The sequence below is a fragment of the Penicillium subrubescens genome (assembly GCF_028828155.1).
Source record: "Penicillium subrubescens strain IBT 31985 chromosome Unknown utg000010l_segment0_segment0, whole genome shotgun sequence".
NCBI classification, from domain to species: domain Eukaryota; kingdom Fungi; phylum Ascomycota; class Eurotiomycetes; order Eurotiales; family Aspergillaceae; genus Penicillium; species Penicillium subrubescens.
Window position 1 is genome coordinate 1,494,823 of NW_026643160.1, and position 15,928 is coordinate 1,510,750.

The 15,928-nt window shown below is 51.3% G+C and overlaps 11 protein-coding genes across 11 annotated transcripts; 5 read left to right on the plus strand and 6 right to left on the minus strand.

The window, feature by feature from the left end:
• Positions 1 to 282: 282 nt before the first annotated feature.
• N7473_011700 (pentatricopeptide repeat protein) lies at positions 283 to 2,619 on the minus strand (the record flags this gene model as incomplete). Its single annotated transcript, XM_057157639.1, has 1 exon — positions 283 to 2,619. The coding sequence occupies one exon, from the start codon at positions 2,617 to 2,619 to the stop codon at positions 283 to 285; it is 2,337 nt and encodes a 778-aa protein (XP_057003489.1).
• Positions 2,620 to 2,931: 312 nt separating this feature from the next.
• Positions 2,932 to 3,525, plus strand: N7473_011701 (CCDC12/cwf18 family protein; the record flags this gene model as incomplete). Its single annotated transcript, XM_057157640.1, has 1 exon — positions 2,932 to 3,525. The coding sequence occupies one exon, from the start codon at positions 2,932 to 2,934 to the stop codon at positions 3,523 to 3,525; it is 594 nt and encodes a 197-aa protein (XP_057003490.1).
• Positions 3,526 to 3,909: 384 nt separating this feature from the next.
• Positions 3,910 to 4,876, minus strand: N7473_011702 (zinc finger CCHC-type containing 10; the record flags this gene model as incomplete). The annotated part of the gene is made up of 2 exons (XM_057157641.1): positions 3,910 to 4,606; positions 4,677 to 4,876. The coding sequence occupies 2 exons, from the start codon at positions 4,874 to 4,876 to the stop codon at positions 3,910 to 3,912; spliced, it is 897 nt and encodes a 298-aa protein (XP_057003491.1).
• An 846-nt stretch (positions 4,877 to 5,722) lies between these two features.
• On the plus strand, positions 5,723 to 7,818 carry N7473_011703 (putative R3H domain protein; the record flags this gene model as incomplete). The annotated part of the gene is made up of 4 exons (XM_057157642.1): positions 5,723 to 5,773; positions 5,829 to 6,637; positions 6,696 to 6,836; positions 6,894 to 7,818. The coding sequence occupies 4 exons, from the start codon at positions 5,723 to 5,725 to the stop codon at positions 7,816 to 7,818; spliced, it is 1,926 nt and encodes a 641-aa protein (XP_057003492.1).
• An 8-nt stretch (positions 7,819 to 7,826) lies between these two features.
• Positions 7,827 to 8,353, plus strand: N7473_011704 (uncharacterized protein; the record flags this gene model as incomplete). The annotated part of the gene is made up of 2 exons (XM_057157643.1): positions 7,827 to 7,991; positions 8,054 to 8,353. The coding sequence occupies 2 exons, from the start codon at positions 7,827 to 7,829 to the stop codon at positions 8,351 to 8,353; spliced, it is 465 nt and encodes a 154-aa protein (XP_057003493.1).
• A 638-nt stretch (positions 8,354 to 8,991) lies between these two features.
• N7473_011705 (mitochondrial 54S ribosomal protein bL17m) lies at positions 8,992 to 10,341 on the minus strand (the record flags this gene model as incomplete). Its single annotated transcript, XM_057157644.1, has 2 exons — positions 8,992 to 9,726; positions 9,862 to 10,341. 2 exons carry the CDS (start codon positions 10,339 to 10,341, stop codon positions 9,226 to 9,228), a joined length of 981 nt encoding a protein of 326 aa, XP_057003494.1. The 3' UTR covers positions 8,992 to 9,225.
• A 132-nt stretch (positions 10,342 to 10,473) lies between these two features.
• Positions 10,474 to 10,913, plus strand: N7473_011706 (MICOS complex subunit Mic12 family protein; the record flags this gene model as incomplete). The annotated part of the gene is made up of 2 exons (XM_057157645.1): positions 10,474 to 10,494; positions 10,560 to 10,913. The coding sequence occupies 2 exons, from the start codon at positions 10,474 to 10,476 to the stop codon at positions 10,911 to 10,913; spliced, it is 375 nt and encodes a 124-aa protein (XP_057003495.1).
• Positions 10,914 to 11,247: 334 nt separating this feature from the next.
• N7473_011707 (uncharacterized protein) lies at positions 11,248 to 12,036 on the minus strand (the record flags this gene model as incomplete). The annotated part of the gene is made up of 1 exon (XM_057157646.1): positions 11,248 to 12,036. The coding sequence occupies one exon, from the start codon at positions 12,034 to 12,036 to the stop codon at positions 11,248 to 11,250; it is 789 nt and encodes a 262-aa protein (XP_057003496.1).
• A 222-nt stretch (positions 12,037 to 12,258) lies between these two features.
• On the plus strand, positions 12,259 to 13,692 carry rps23 (40S ribosomal protein uS12). The gene is made up of 3 exons (XM_057157647.1): positions 12,259 to 12,353; positions 12,639 to 12,913; positions 13,053 to 13,692. The coding sequence occupies exons 2-3, from the start codon at positions 12,655 to 12,657 to the stop codon at positions 13,229 to 13,231; spliced, it is 438 nt and encodes a 145-aa protein (XP_057003497.1). The 5' UTR covers positions 12,259 to 12,353; positions 12,639 to 12,654; the 3' UTR covers positions 13,232 to 13,692.
• Positions 13,693 to 13,761: 69 nt separating this feature from the next.
• N7473_011709 (alpha/beta hydrolase) lies at positions 13,762 to 14,828 on the minus strand. The gene is made up of 2 exons (XM_057157648.1): positions 14,304 to 14,828; positions 13,762 to 14,237 (listed from the first exon to the last, which is right to left on the minus strand). The coding sequence occupies exons 1-2, from the start codon at positions 14,805 to 14,807 to the stop codon at positions 13,887 to 13,889; spliced, it is 855 nt and encodes a 284-aa protein (XP_057003498.1). The 5' UTR covers positions 14,808 to 14,828; the 3' UTR covers positions 13,762 to 13,886.
• A 271-nt stretch (positions 14,829 to 15,099) lies between these two features.
• Positions 15,100 to 15,789, minus strand: N7473_011710 (class I SAM-dependent methyltransferase; the record flags this gene model as incomplete). Its single annotated transcript, XM_057157649.1, has 1 exon — positions 15,100 to 15,789. The coding sequence occupies one exon, from the start codon at positions 15,787 to 15,789 to the stop codon at positions 15,100 to 15,102; it is 690 nt and encodes a 229-aa protein (XP_057003499.1).
• Between the last annotated feature and the right edge of the window lie 139 nt (positions 15,790 to 15,928).

A 15,928-nucleotide genomic window follows, 5' to 3' on the forward strand; every position in this document is an offset into this window, starting at 1 on the left:
AGAAATGAATTGAGAGCAAGAGAGGTTGACAAGTCCTACCAAGGGTGATAGGACTGGGTGTTTACGGATCAGAGGTCTTCGAACCATTTGCAGCGATGACCTATTCTTTCAGCGCACGGCAATTTTCAAAATTCATAATGATTCTATGTATAGTACATGAGCGCCAAAATTTACGCAAATGGTAACACCAACGCTTGCTCCCAACCCCAGGCCCAGAAGGGCCATGTATGCAAAGTGTTCTATAATACACGAAAGTGAACAAAATCAAAAGGGTATCCAACCTCAATCCTTGGGCTTGTTTTTGTCTCCAAGTTTTTGCAGACCTTTCTCAATCATCTCATCACGCAGGGCGTCTTCGACAGCGGCAGAATCCTGCGTCGTGGAGGATCGGACAGAGTCCGCTTCATGGGCCGCACGGTCAAGCTCATCCACGGCAACCCAGAGACGCTCTGGGTCACGGAGATACCGTAGGGACTTCATAGTGTACGAGTCGAGGGCGAATCCTTGAGCTTCCATCGCCTTCATAGCAGCAGCAGTCTCTGGCACTTTCTGCGCGTTGGCGTAACCGTTGATGATAAGATTCCAGGTCACGTCGTTATAGGGCACCTGGTGCTTCGCCATCATCTCCTTGATTTTCTCAGCTGCAGCGGGTCGCCGGTGCCAGATGAAAACACTGAGAAGAATTGCCCAGGTGCGATAACTCGGCTTGGCGTGCTCGATGGTCAAGCGGGCTGGGGGCTGAAGCATATCTTCAACGATCCGAACGCAAGAATGCATAGCACGTGAGCTTTTGCGGAGAGCAATGAGGAATTCGTTGTAGGTGTGATCTGTCGCTGCCAGCGGGGCGATGGTTGGATGGCCCTGTCTGACAAGCTCATGGAAACGCTGGTAGATACGCTGCACATTCGAAACACGGCTGCCGCAGCGGAAGTAGGTTGCAATCATAATATACAGTGCCATAGGTGTGGGAGGCATTTTGGCGCCGTCTTCCCGCGCCTTGTAGTGAGGGGGGATGATGAGCAGGTCTTTGAGGGGCGTGATGTCGTGAAGGTTATTGTACATGTCAAGCATCGAATAGAAAACACCGGTGGGATCGGCATCGATATCCATATGCTTGGCGGTAAAGACGTAGTGGGAGTGAAAGATCTTGTTTGCCACGTGTGGATTCTTGCGAATTTCTTCTTGCGCATCCACCTCACGGATCAACTCGTGGACACGAGCTTGGTCTCCCCGAGAGACGGCATTAGTGAGAAGAGTGACGTAGGTGTACGAGTCAAAATCGTAGTCCTGATTTGTCATGAACTGAAGCATATCGGCACCAAGTTGGTGATCGCCGGTTTTATAGGCATTGGCAAGCACCACATTCATCATGTCTCGATCAGGCTTCACACCCATCTCCAGAAGTTGTGGCAGGATTCTAAAGTTGCGCCCGGATTCGCCATCCTCGACGGTGTCCAGGGTCAACAGTTTGCAGCAGTGCCGGAGAACTCCTTGCGAGTTCATTGTAAAGATGGGATCGTTGAGACGCGGAATGAGCTTCAACGCATTCAACGCCCTATCAATATCCCCAAGCTGAACGAACCGGTTCACGAAACACAACTGCGTTTCAGCCTTCCACTGGACCGCCCTAGCTTTCATCGTGCGGAAGGCCAAGCGGACACCATAAGGCCTAGCGCGCCGAATGTAAAGCCGGATACCCTTGTGTGGCGGGGCGACTATAGGCCATGTGGCCGGGCGCAGGCAATACTCGATAATCCACGAGTATCCATGTGCGCGAGGACCAGTTGTCCAGTCCTTCAGTTCCTCGTAGTAGAAGTTGTCCACGTACAAGAGACAATCCGCGACCATTGTAAAGTCTGGCGTCTCCTTACCTTTCATTGTGACAATCAAAAAGTTCAAAAACAATTTTGGGTCATTCTCGAGCAGCCAGAAAGCCAGGGCTTGCCAATGCCGAGCTTTGAACTCCCGATCAGTACCCTCCCAGAATTTTCGAAAGGTCCCGTTGCAGTCTTCTTGAATCTTTGCCAGAACAGCTTCCCCAGATTGATTCAATGATGGTATTATGCTTTGGTCGTTGACTTTGCGCTGGTAATGCTTGGCTTTGTAGAATTCTTCATAGGCATGTTGCCACGCTTGAAGCCCTTTGCCCTTCGCGTTGTATATCGACCTTCCTCGGGAGATTGTCGAAATGGCGATCGATTTGTCGCTCAGGGTTCTCTTCTCGCGCTGAATCTCATGGTTGAGTCGTTCATGCACAGACGTTGCGTCTGACTGTCTGAGGCCTTCCGAAAATAGGGCACGCTTGACGGCCCTTTTAGACACTTGCCGCGGGCCAGCACTCTTGTAAGAACGGCGAGGGTTGCTGGCCACCTGGTTCGAACAGTCTATAGCTGCATCTTGCTTGGGTTCGCATTCCGTGGGTTCTGAGGCGGTTTCTCCGACTGTGTGTTCGTCGGCGCCTCGCTGTGGGATTGTTGAAGTATGATTCAAAGCATATTGTAGCGCATGTCGAGTGTTCGGTGGCCACGACCTCCGATGCCACTGCCCGGGGCTCCTATATGGCGCCGACAGCAGAGCCTGGAAACGGGCTCGGACGAGCTGCTGCGGACAAAACAACATTCAGGATCCGGTAATCGCCTTCATCGAAGACTGGAAAGAGCAAATATCGAGGCGCACGTTGTTGAGAGCAGCTTGAGGGTGGACAACGCGGTAATCTCGAAAGTTTGAAGGCGGAGAACCGCCCGATTTTGCTGTGGCTGAAGTGTGGCGCACCACGTCGTTATCGCTTCAACATCATCGCCCTCCTCCAACTTTTTCAAAGCGCGGAGGACTTTGGGGTCATTTTCTTGCATTGCCTTTGCGATTTGCCCTCCCGATACGATATTCCAATTTGTCTCATTTCCTTCCTCTCTTTCCTGCCCACCCCACACCATGTCCTCCAACCACGCCTCGCTAGATGCGGCCTCTAACGACCGAAAAGCCCGCCTGGCCAAGCTCGCCGCACTTAAGCGCAAACAACCCGAGCCCGAAGAACCGACAGATGCCAGTCTCGATAGTGAAAAGGCAGACAAATCCACTTCCGAAGTGACAACAAAATTCCTCTCCGGCCGCAATTACGATGCCGAAACCCGCGGGCCAAAATTGGGCTTCGAGCAAGGTCCGCAAGAGGGGCAAGTGACGGTGGAAGCTCAAGCCGCCGAAATCGCAGAAGCTGTGAAAGAACAAGCTCAAAAGGACGAAGATGGCGATCAACCAGTCGATTTATTCAAGCTGCAACCGAAGAAGCCTAATTGGGACCTTCGGCGGGATTTGGATGAGAAACTCAAGATTCTCAACGTGCGGACAGAGAACGCTATTGCCCGCCTAGTACGACAACGGATAGAGACTGCACAACGCGCGGCGAAGGAACGGGGCGCAACTACCAACGGTGAAGGAGGGGAGGAAGTCGGCATCGAGGGAGATGCGCTTGTGGAGGGAATTCATATGCGGGAGCAGGAAGTCAGCAACGATGAGGATGTGATTTGAAGTGATACCCTATACTGCCGAGTTACCGGCATTCTTTGGCTCTCGTGCTCCTGTAAATTTTTTTGATTATCTTGGATTTTCATTTTGATTGTCTACTATGTTTACCAAGTCAGGCTGGTTTTCTGTTGTCTTGGTCTGGGGCGTCTGATTTGGGGCCAAAGGCACTGTTACAGACAGAAAAAGGGGCGTTGAAAAGGGTTTGCACGTTGGGATGCATGGATATGCTATTAATACAAAGTTGTTCCAATGGGGTCAATGAAACCAGAAAGTTGGCAATATCTGCTCGCCACGAACCATATTTGCTCGCATCAATGATCAAGAACGATCCTCGTAAGCTTCAAATGGGGGAAATGAGAGAAGGGCCCGCTCCTTGCGATGCCTGTTCTACCGTCCCAGATTCATGGATTGCGTCAACGCAAGACGTTTGCTGTAAGGACTCATACTTCGTTCACGGGGTGGCCCTCCACGAACCCTGGGATCCTGCCTAGACCGTCCTGATTGAGATGGCCCTTGTAGAGGTTCTCGGTCTCGGTATGAGCGTTTTTCCGAATGATCATAGGTGGCATCCGGTGTCATAGAACGGCGCGCTTTTGCGATTCGACTCTTATCCGCGCTCTGGCTGCGTCGGTCGGTTTTCCGAGGCTCATGCTTCTTTGAATCACGGTTCCTTCCGCGTTCCTCTGGGCTGCTCTCCCGGCGTCGTCGTCGAATATTCCTATCCTCGGTCCATTCCCTGGACCTGGATCTCGATCTCGATCGTTGCCTATCACCTGAAGAGTACGATTTTGCGGAAGAACCATCCGAAGCATCGCTGTACCTCCTCTTGCGAGTTTCACCTGGGGGTGGTGATGCCGAGCTGCGGCGGCCATTGGCACGTGAGCTATGTCTGCTGTGGCGCTTTGGTGACGCAGATGCAGATCGATTTGTCGATATTGTTGAAATTGAATCTGCAGAATCTGTAGAGAGAGACCTTGCTCGCTTTGGAGACTGGCCGTAGCGGTCTTCGTCATCTTTATCATGGTCTCTCTTCCGGCCACGCTCTGCCTCGCGTTTTGCTAGGATCTCGTCTGCTATACCGGTCCTAGTCACGTTGTTAGAATTCATCCAATGGTACCAATAAAAAATTGATTAAAGACTCGTTAGAAACATACGTCTGCACATCGGTAGGCACGTCCTCCGAGAGCTTGGGCACCAGCCGGGGATTCAGCAATTGTTGGGTCCTTGAGGGCCGAGCCGTATATGGCCGTTCCTGGGTCGTTGCTTTGCACTCATAGCTATAATGTCGTGCAAAGGAGTCAGCAAAATTACTGATCAACAGATCATCCAGGGTTACATATCTCGTTTCAGGCATTTTTGGCATAAAGTCGTCGGAGAAGCTGTGCTAGGCCCGGCTCGGAGTCCTGGCGCATTTCGATAACGGTTCATGGCGCTGTCGGGGTATGGATCGGCCAAATCAAGGTGATATGAATTTCAAGCGGAAGTAAAGATCCAGAATCCAGTATTAACAAGTCGGTCTCAGCGATTAGCAAGATGCTTTGTTCTCTGCTGCTCTTCTGATGAAAAGGAAGTTGTAGGCACGCGGGAAAAGCGGTCGGTCGTGGCAAAATGGTACCCACGAACCTTTAGGCGTTCGAAGAATAATCAGAAGCTCCGACACCCAACGCTCCTTCTCTCCAACAGAATAATCGTGTTGGCTCTCTTCGGCTTCGGCGTGGGGTTTACTCGTGACCGACTCACAGAGCGATACAGTACACTTAGTCCTTCGCCGCCCTGTCCGGGACCAGCCACCTATCTCCAATTGAGGTCTATCTTGCATTGACTATGAACCAGCTTTAACATCCTGTGAGACCCGCTTCCCCCAAGTCGATTTCCCCGCCGATAGAGCTGCCTGTGGTGGGAACATAAGAAGACGAGCCTTTTTCGGCTGCATGAGGAATCATTTCTAATACGTTGCCGTCTCATAGCTTTTCCCGATGGCGAAAGCCCTGCAACAGAGATATGTCTTTTTTTTTTGGCTCGTGTGAACCGGGATTCTCCAGTGACTTGCTTGCGACTCAATCTTATTTTTCGATCCGTCTGACTCGGGAGACGTATTGAGTTTTGCCGCGGCTTTGGCTTCGATTTTTGAAACTCGCGTGCATTCTTCCCTACCTCGTTGCACCACCCTTCCCGACGACGATCGCCGGGTATAGTGGACATGGCGTCTCAGAATACCTCAGCCGGGGATGCACACTTCTCCTTTGCCAAGGTGAGCTGGTCCGGTGGACTTTTCCTTGGCTTCATGACCTAACACCGAATACTAGATTGCCGCCATGCCTGCACCCCCCACTCCCCACTCGCCTGTGGCATCCAACCAGGATGATACGGCCCAGCCCGCCAATGTCACCGTTTATGCCGAAACATTGGATCCCAGTGCTTTGGGGCCTGGTCCACACAACCTGAACACCATCAACGAGCGACTCCCTCTCACTGGCCCCAGTGGCAACGATCTGGCGAGAGCTGTGCAAGGTCTCGATCTCAGCCCACAGAAGGATCGTCAGGGATCTGGATCTTCAATCGATGGTCAGGAAAATGGCCTTTTGAAGCGTGAAAACTCTTTCGATGATGACCGCACTCATCTCTCTACTTCCTCTACGAAAATGACCAACTTCGACTCTAAGAGCTTGGCCTCAGTGACAACCTTCGCTATGGATGAGAAAGATTCAGTTCGGCCTGACGACAGTGCCAGTGTACAAGCTATTGACGAGGAAGAGTCTTTGTCCGGGGCTGCTTCTGGCGCTCCAAACTCCGTGACAGGTTCGGAGGCCGGTGGTCGTGCATTCCGTGACCAATTCCGTGATAACATTGCTCTACGCCCACGTGGAATTCTTCCTACGCCTGTCCCTGGATTCAACGACAGCAATCTGCAAGGTCCTGTCATCATTTCTCCAGACTCAGTAGCGAACAACTTTGTGGTTCCGGTCAACCCTGATGACCCGCAAAGCGCACAGAGTCTCCATTCATTCCCTCTCCATCCAGATGAGAAACTCATAACGGCCATGGAAAATCCTAAAGATCGATTGATGGTCCTCACGATAGAGGACAAGGTCCGCGCATTCATTCAATATTCTAGGTAAGACCGATCATCACCCTTATCTAGCTACTGTCTCACAACTAACGACTCGATAAAGTGAACAATCCTTGGAACTTCCCCCCAACAATTCATATGGCCGACTTCTCGCACATAGACTGGGAGATTACTACCACTTGACTCATTTTGTGGACAACAATGTGACTTCAGTGCGCCTCCACCGAACGCCTTTCTCCAGACTGTAAGTCCCTTGCCTTGTTTGCTAGTCTCTGTCCTGCTGGATAACTAACCTGGCTAGTCCCACACCATTGTCCGAACTTTTTCCAGCTTCAAGCGAAAAACCATCTCATCCTATGCCCACAAAAATCATGCGTCGGGCAGATGGACGGCCCTCCGCCGAGGGTAGTGTGGCGGCAAGTTCATCTGTCCCATCCAAGGCGGCATCGGAGACCGATGAAGGTCAAGACGGAGACCGCACAGGCTCGGCAGGCTCAATGTCAGCTAAGGATCGTATGGCTATGACACGGGAAGAACGAGAAGCCAAATACGCAGAAGTGCGTGAGCGCATTTTCCGTGACTTCCCTGAAAGTGCCAAATCAGAGGCTAGCGGTGACTCTACCACCAACATGTCTCGTTCAAGCTCGACCACTGGACGCAAGAAACCACAGAAACAGCGCACTCCTAATGATGACGGCTTTGAAGCTCGCTCCCAGTTCAATCCCTACTACCCCGGGATGCAGTACAGCAACAACGTTTCCCCGGCGTATAATCCATCTGCGAATGATGGCACATATACCCAGCAAGTTCCGTACATGGTTGGACCAGGTGTCGCTCCTCCTAGCGGTGGTTACATGTCTCCTCCTGGTCAGAACAACGCAATGTACTCCGGGCAGGTAGGAATGAACATGAACAACATGAACAACGTGCCGCAGTTTCCAGCGGCAATGTCGCCCCAGATGGGCTCTGCTGCCCCATGGCAGGGCGCAAATGGACAGCAGCAATCGCCATTCCCTGGTTACTCTTCCATGAACCAGCCTGGTATGATAGGCCAGCAGCCATCCACCAAATCCTCGCCGGCGATGAACAACTTCCCCCCCCTCATTCGCCGCAATTCCAACAGGCTGGTTGGAACTCGGGCCCTTTCCCCGGCAATTTTCAGCAACCTCCGCATCAGCGTACCCAAGCCCAGGCACCATGGCCCAACTACCAACCCCAGGCCATGACCCCCAACATGGCAACCTATTCCTATGCTCAGTACCCCGGGCAACATATGAACTCTGCCATGCACAATGTTGGGAACCCGGCGATGGCAGGCAATTTCCCCAGGTCCCACTTCAACCCCCAGACACGCTCATTTGTTCCGGGGGTGCTGGGCCACAGCGGCACCCAGGCAAAGGTGCGCAGCAACCACCTCAGCACCCTATGCAGTCGTACGGAAATAGACCTCCCACTGTCCAGCCCAACTGGCCTAGGTTCCCCGAGTCTGTGCCCAATCACACCTTCGAGCACTCCCCGGCTACCAATGCAGCTCGCAACCCAAGCACACCCTCACAAACTTCTATTGCTAAATGGGGCACCCCATCCCACTTACCTCCTAAACCCCCTCCATCTGAAGTCCCCTCTGGCTTTGAGATCAAACATCGCGCCGGGTCTGCCAGCCTCCCCGCTCCAGCAGTCCCCAGTAACGGCCTTCCTAGCGCCCCCAAGAATGGGCCTCTGGTCGTATCCGGAGGTACGACCACTTCGAAGATGAACTAGGTCTGTGGATGATGATTAGACACAGCGAACAAACGTTTTCCCCCCTTTCTCTTTGAGCCCATATCTGTGCATTGGGTCCTGTGTAGGTGTGATTGGGATTGGTCAAGAGGCGTTTTGTCAGAGCTTCAAGCGTGTCGGCCCGGTTGGATTGTACAGTTGGCAAGGCGTATGGTGATCTGGGCGCTCGAAGTCTAGCTCATTGTTAGCTAAGAAATTACATATTTGAATCTCTACCACCGGTGCATAAGTTCCCACCTAAATTAAACAATGACTGCAAGTATTTTGAAATAGATGTAGCCCGCATTATTGTCAGTATATCCGTAGATGGCCTTGGAATAGATAGGTAGAGATGGATAGCTTCCCGTCTAGGTATCGAAGGTGTCTTGAAATACTCCGGTCCATGAACACTGACAGATCCAGGTTCCATGTATTTGGCAGGCTTGGTACATTGGGGATGACCATCGTTAACCGCCTCCATATGTTGAGTGTGGTCGGGTGGGTAGGTGTCCGTAAAGATATATCTTCGACTGCCGATGTCTTCCGCTGGGAACACCAACATATAGAGCAGATATCTCAAATAGCATAAAAAACTAAATTATCTCCAAGTACGAATTTTAGTGGATGAAGAAGTTGAAGAAGAGGTATCGAAATATTTTATACTGTACACAGGCTATGTCACACCTGGATGCGGTCACAACGGATGGAGGACAAGATACCAAAAGCAGCAAAAAACTCCTATAAGAACAGACAAGAAAAAACGGGAGATGAATAGTCATCCACCAATCAAGGACCAACAAAATCCACAAATAGCCCCCCATCCATTTGCATCAACTCAAGGAAATGCAAGCGAAGCCACCCTGACTACCCACCCACTACGTGGACTTGTTAAGACCACCAATCTTCTTAGCCAAACGTCCAGCCTGAGCCGCACTCCGCTGCGCCTCCTCCTGCGCAGACTTGGACTCCTCCCCGTCAAGGGCAGAAACACCCTCACTCTCCGAGTCCCGGATCTGCAACTTCTGAACAGCAGCCTCCAGCGCATCAACGCCGTCCTTCCGGAACTGCGTGACCTTCTTCTTATTCAAAGCCGTGAGCTCGTGCTCTTTCAGACCCTCTTCGCGTTGGCGCGCGATCGCACGTGCCGTCATCGCGAAGCGCATGTCCTTGGGTCCGTCGACGAGTTCGAGGATAGCGCTGGGTGCTTGGTCGGCTGGCTTGCGTTCGGGGACGGCGTTCTTGTCGCTCCGGCGGACGGAGTAGTATTCGTATTTCTCCTTGGACTCGACGCGGAGTACGCGGGTGTAACCACCTGGTCGATCGGCGTAGCGTTCGCGGAGGGGACCGAAGAGCTTGGGGAGGATGTCGTGGGGTTTCTGGGTAGGAAGGGGTTAGTAATTGGTCTGTAGTGAGATATAGCGTGTTCTGAGGCCGTCCAATTCACTCCTCCTAGCAGGATTACGGCTTGGATGGCTGAGAAAATGGGAGCATCTGGGGATATAATCACGTACATAGAAAATCTCCAGTGCTCGTCTCCGACTAGCCTCCGAGTTCTTTTTGCCCAGCGTGATCAACTTGTCCGCCAACCGCTGTGCCTCCTTAGCCTTAGCCCATGTTGTCGTGATCGATTCATTCTCAAAAAGCGAGGTAACCAGGTTGCGGAGCAGGGCCTGTCGATGCGAGGACTTGCGGCCCAGGTGCCGGTATTTTCCTCCTCCGCCGGCCATGGTGGAAGAGACTGTGAAGCGGGGAGGGTGAAAGTAGGTGGTGAAGTCAAAAGTGAGATCCAATTGGAGCCAGGTATCTCGGACAGGCTGGTTCAATTGTCCCCAGGAATTGCAAGTGTCAGTCTGTCGGAGGTCGCGAGGGAGGAAGTTCGGATCAAAAGATTCGACGGGGATGTCCAGCCAATCGGAGAGCTTCCACCGCCTTGTCCGACTTCCCTTTTTCCTTTCGCAACGACAACGAGAATCACTTTGCGACGCACTCATTTGCTCTTGTCTTCTTACTACTGCTAGTAGCAGAGGTGCTTTACACGGAATATCTTGTGTCATAATCCCTCTCTCATTTGACACGCTCTCCTTGATTCAGTCGCGGGAAACACCGTTCAACCCGTATCCGCAATGAACTTCGTTTCTGGATTTGTATGTCCAAGTTGGCAGGTCGAACACCTTGAAAGCTATTGTCTAACGCTTCTTCAAATAAACAGTTCAGTGGCTTCGCCCTTACTACCTCCGTTCTCTACATCACCATCACAGTCCACCGCGCAACACGGCTCGAACAGCGCCGACAAATCCGTGAACAGGTTGATCAAATAAACTGGCTCGCCGCTTCTGCTGGTGCATACGACCGACGCTTCTTCCCAGAACATAAGCCTCGAAGCCTCGAAGAAAGGAAAAGCCAGAAGGAAGACCAGATCACCCTTAAGGATGTTTTGAAGCACAGATGGAACCAGGAGGTTGGGAACTTTGCTCGCAATGCACATGGGAATCGCTGGGAGAGTGTGAAGGAGACGGCGTGTCATGGGTGGAACGATATAATGCGATGGGTGAAGAAGGATTGAGGATATCCATGGCCTATCTTGTTATTTTTGGGCTGCATGGATGAGATGTCTCTTTATGATGCATCATTATGGCTGACTGGGCCTTGCATGGTGAGCGGCGTTAGGATACCCTTTGATATTACATTCAATGAGCTTTATATCTACTCGAAAACGGCTTTCTCTTGACATTGTGGTATTATACATGAATTAGTATGGCTATGGTTCAAGATACCTGGACTGAGGTACGATGCAAACGTAGGTCATGAGAGCGTCCAGCGCAGGTTCGTAAAGGCGTGACGTATAGCGTATGTGCAAAGGAATAAGAACAATGGACCCTTCGAGTTATCGATGCCCGTTAACCAGAGTGGGCAGTAGAGGGTGCAGGTGTGGTCACACTCTCCGAGTCACTCCAGATATCCTTGCTCTCTCGTTCAACTGTGCGCATGGCCTGAGAGACTTCCTCTAGCTTGGCGACCACATCCAGCACACCCTGGTTGACTCGATCAAAGTAGCGGTCATTAGCCTCACGGCGCCTGCGCGCAAGTATAATATCCTTTTCCGTTTCTTCATCAAGAGTTCGATAAGAGACACGGTCTCTACCAGATGCTTGGGTATTATTCGTGGCATCTGTGGCGTTGCCATCTCCCGACCCTCGACGTTGTGCACTCGTCGCGGAGGCATTGCCATCAGCAGTATTGCTGCTGGAACCGACGACTTCATCATCTGCCTCACTGCGAGCCCATGCTTGAGCAAGTCTCAATTGCTTCATGCGGAGATCCTCAAGAGCCTCGGCGTGTTTTTCGCCGAAGACATGCTCGCTGGTAACCGCGCTTAGTTCTACCTCGGACAGGGCACTTTGCATTTCTTGCCAGATAACGTCGGAACCATCAACATCGTGTTTAGATGGTCGTCGTGAGAGAAATGGAGAGAGTGAGCTGCGGTTATCTGGAGAGCCGGCATCGTTGCCACGAGTAGAACGATTGCGGTGGAGGGGTGGAGGCTGGCTACCAGATGGAGTGGGGAGGGTCGGTCCAGACGGAGGTACGGCGAGGGAAATATTGGATGCATTATGGGATGGTGGACCTTGAAACAGAGCGGGCGGCGGAAGCCGCTGAGAGCTGGGAGGTTTCCTGGAGGAATCCATCGCGGGGACGCCCTCGGGGATGAATGCAAGAAAGGCGGAGTAGCAAAGCAATGATATAATGATAAAAGTGGCTGTTGCAGCTTACCAGCCGATAAGCGATAAACATGTTATCTTATCGGACGGGAGGGACAAAACAGATGACATAAGACGGGTGGGGTTTGTCCGATCCCGTGACTCGCTTAGGGCACGCGCACACAAGTCAGGTGAGGCAGAGTCCCAATCCAAGCGAGTGCGCCGGCGTTCAAGGGTAATCCGAAACCTTCGACTTTTCGACACCCCACGACGCTCACCCTTTCGACAACACCCATTCTCAGTCGGTACGTATTCGGCCCCTGAGCATTCTCCCTGTGATCCTCTTCGCACATACAACATCTGGAATTCTTTTTCGTGTTGTCTGGTGGTTGTGGGCGACTCGACACCAAATCTTCGACTCTCAAATCAACCATCCCGGCAACACGCACGAAAATTCCAGAATCCCAGCCATCATCACCCCAATCACCACCTCTATTTATCCCATCGAGCCCGCACAAATTCACTCTCGCCATCGTTGAGAACAATTATCCCAGAACCGCAAAACTAACCTTCGTTTTCTACCGCCTCAGACAAGAATAATCCAAGATGGGTAAAGGAAAGCCCCGTGGTCTCAACGCCGCCCGCAAGCTCGAGGCGCACCGCAAGGAGCAGCGCTGGGCCGATCTCCACTTCAAGAAGCGCCTCCTCGGAACTGCCTTCAAGTCCTCTCCCTTCGGTGGTGCTTCCCACGCCAAGGGTATCGTCCTGGAGAAGGTCGGTGTTGAGGCCAAGCAGCCCAACTCCGCTATCCGCAAGTGTGTCAAGGTCCAGCTCATCAAGAACGGCAAGAAGGTCGCTGCTTTCGGTGGGTAATCCCTTATTCAATCTACGCCTGGTCGAGGCCTGGCCATGTTTGAGCGACTTTCGCGCTTTCAACATGGTTTCTCTGGCAATCGATCTCTACCAACAAGAACATCGCACTAATTACTTTCTCTTCCCTACAGTCCCCAATGACGGTTGCTTGAACTTCATCGACGAGAACGACGAGGTTCTCCTGGCCGGTTTCGGTCGTAAGGGCAAGGCCAAGGGTGATATTCCCGGTGTCCGTTTCAAGGTCGTCAAGGTCTCCGGTGTCGGTCTCGCCGCTCTGTGGAAGGAGAAGAAGGAGAAGCCTCGCTCTTAAACGGAGAGCTCCATCAAAAGCAAAATGTGGTGGATGGGGAAGGGGAAATGGAGTCTTGCGGGGTCGGTGCCGGACAGAAAGCCCGTCTTCATCAGCGCCGGGATTTCATGAGAACTTTTTTTTGGGAATAACTATCCCGGGCGGGCTTTCGTCTGGATTCATGTGTGCGAATTAACACGATTTGAGATACAATTCCAAAAAGATGGCGCTATGATCTTTTCTTACCTGAGGGCTATATATGGCCTGCTTTGAGCTTCGTGATTCGAACCACACGTAGAATTCCGGTTCGAAGTGTATACGTGAACTCGGTTGTATCTTAAAAGGCTTCGGCCTCTTGCGCAGGCCAGCTCAGAACCCTGCCTGACTCGCTTCGCCCAACAAGGCTGTCTATGCATCCTTATTCCTACCTCGACCTGCGCTACATTGGACTCGGATGTTTAGTTTCAGATCATACGTTTGACATAAGAAATAACTTCCTCTTCCTTCATACCCCCCTACAACATGGATATGTCTGCCGAAGACAATCTGTATAAAGTTCGAATGGTACGAAGTATGCCACCTACTATGTACCTATAAGTCATCACCCTGTCAATAGGTACCGTGCTCTACGCAACCAAAACTCTTGCAAGCCATGCCAAAATGCAATCGACATTATTCAAGACGACCGCTCGGCGATAGAAATGATCCAATCTGCAACTTCCTTAGGCCGAGATGCATTTGGCGCATGTCCAGCATCGATTTCCGTAACATCAACCTTACCACCCTGCCTTTCCATCATCGCGATACTCGCTCTCTGGAGCTCAGGCTCCTGCGCAAGGTCCTTCGTACACAGCAAATATGAGACTGGCACATCTTTGAATCCAGCATGACTTAGACTAGCAGGAAACGTGGAGCCTGAATGACGAGTACTCATCTTTGCCCACTTTTCGGCTTGTTTCTTCGGTAAGTCGTTGAAGACATAGGAAACAGCAGTCGAGATATCGGTCTGATGTAACCATCCATCGTCCTATAGTTCATGTTAGTTCCAGACATATTAAATTCATAAAGCAAGGCTTAGAGGGATAAGACAGACATCAATCCTAATCTCGAACGGAGCAGCCCGGGGAAGCATATCATCCGGCATAATAACGCTAGCATCAGATTCTCCAACTGGTAGAATAATGCATGAAATATAAGCTAGTCTCACTAGACCGCCCGATTTGCCCTGTCGCTGTCTATCGGCTTTGCTCAGCTCCTTCGCACTTTCTGTAGCAGGTAGACCGCCGTAAGAGTGGGCGATAAGTACGACGTCCTTGCCTTCGTCTGCATGCTTTGAGATTTCTGAAGCGATGAAAGCGGCGTCGTCTTGCATAGTCCCTGGAACGCTGGTTTTATAGCCTACACTTGGGAGATGAAGAGCTTCGATGGGGTATCCTTTACTCGCGACATGAGTGATCACATCGCTGTATAGTTCGGGTAGTGTGAAGCCTCCTGGCACGATCAGGATTATTGGCTTCACCATCGTGGAGAGATGGAATTGGTTGAGGAAGAGGTGTTTTGCGCATGAATAGCCTAAACAAGCTCCACGTGAGCACATTAATGAAGTCGAGGATGATGATGATATTGATGAAAAAGGGGGGAGGAGGAATGAAAAGAATTGGTATTGAGAGGCTAACCATGCGCTAACTGGCGCTAACCCGCCCGCACATGCACTCATACTTGGCCGTCCAATAGATATATCCATTCTGGCTTCGATGCCTTCTGTCGTGACCGTGTAAAAACACAAGAAAAGGGTATTAGGACTTTGATGGGCATCTTTTGATAGATCTCCGTTCGAGAATTTTGAAACTATTATTTGATCATATTTGCCTGCCCACATTCGCCTAACTTCATAATCTTTGCAATTCTTTCTTTCGTGCTACCACCCACATAAACTTGGCATCATCTGAATCAGTCTCCTCCAGCTTCCCATCTCGTGCCTGCAATATTTCCTCCGGCAATACTTCTTCCGACAAGACATCCTCCTGCAATACATCAAATCCAATTTCTGATATCATTGTCCGATTCTCATCCACGCCATAGCTGCTCCAGAACATCCCATATCCTAAGTGTTCGCCATGGATTTCTTCTTCATCGAAAGTCGCGAGATTGAAAACGAAGACACCCCCGGGCTTCAACCAGCCATAAATCTCGGTGAGCATGGCCTTGAGCTTCGACCGCGGAAGGTGGAACAGGGTATAGAAGCTGATTACGCCATGGAAGGTCGCAGGCTCAAAAGTGAGAGAAGTCATGTCACCAGCAATCAGCTTGGCTCCTGGGCAACGGGCCTTGGCCATCTCGATTTGCTTGGTTGAAAGGTCATTTCCGACCACTTGAGCGCCTTCGTTGAGAAGCATTTTCACAATTGGGATTCCGGGACCACAACCGAGCTCTAGGATGGAAGGTGATGGTTGTAGTTTGTCTAGGAGGATCTTGGCGTATCTTTGTCGCAGTAGTGTCTGGCTTTCGACCCACTGCAGGTACTGTTCTGCAATCTTGTCGTAGGTATACTCAATAATACCTTCGGGCGTGTCAGACATTTTTCCGGAGGAGCAGAAGTAGAGATTGGCAGGAAGGAGAAATTTGATATATCGTGGTAGGAGACAAGGCTGTGGAGATGTGCAGAGATTGTTAACTGGAGCCTCGCCTTATCGGTAGTCAGCTGACATGAGCTCAGTA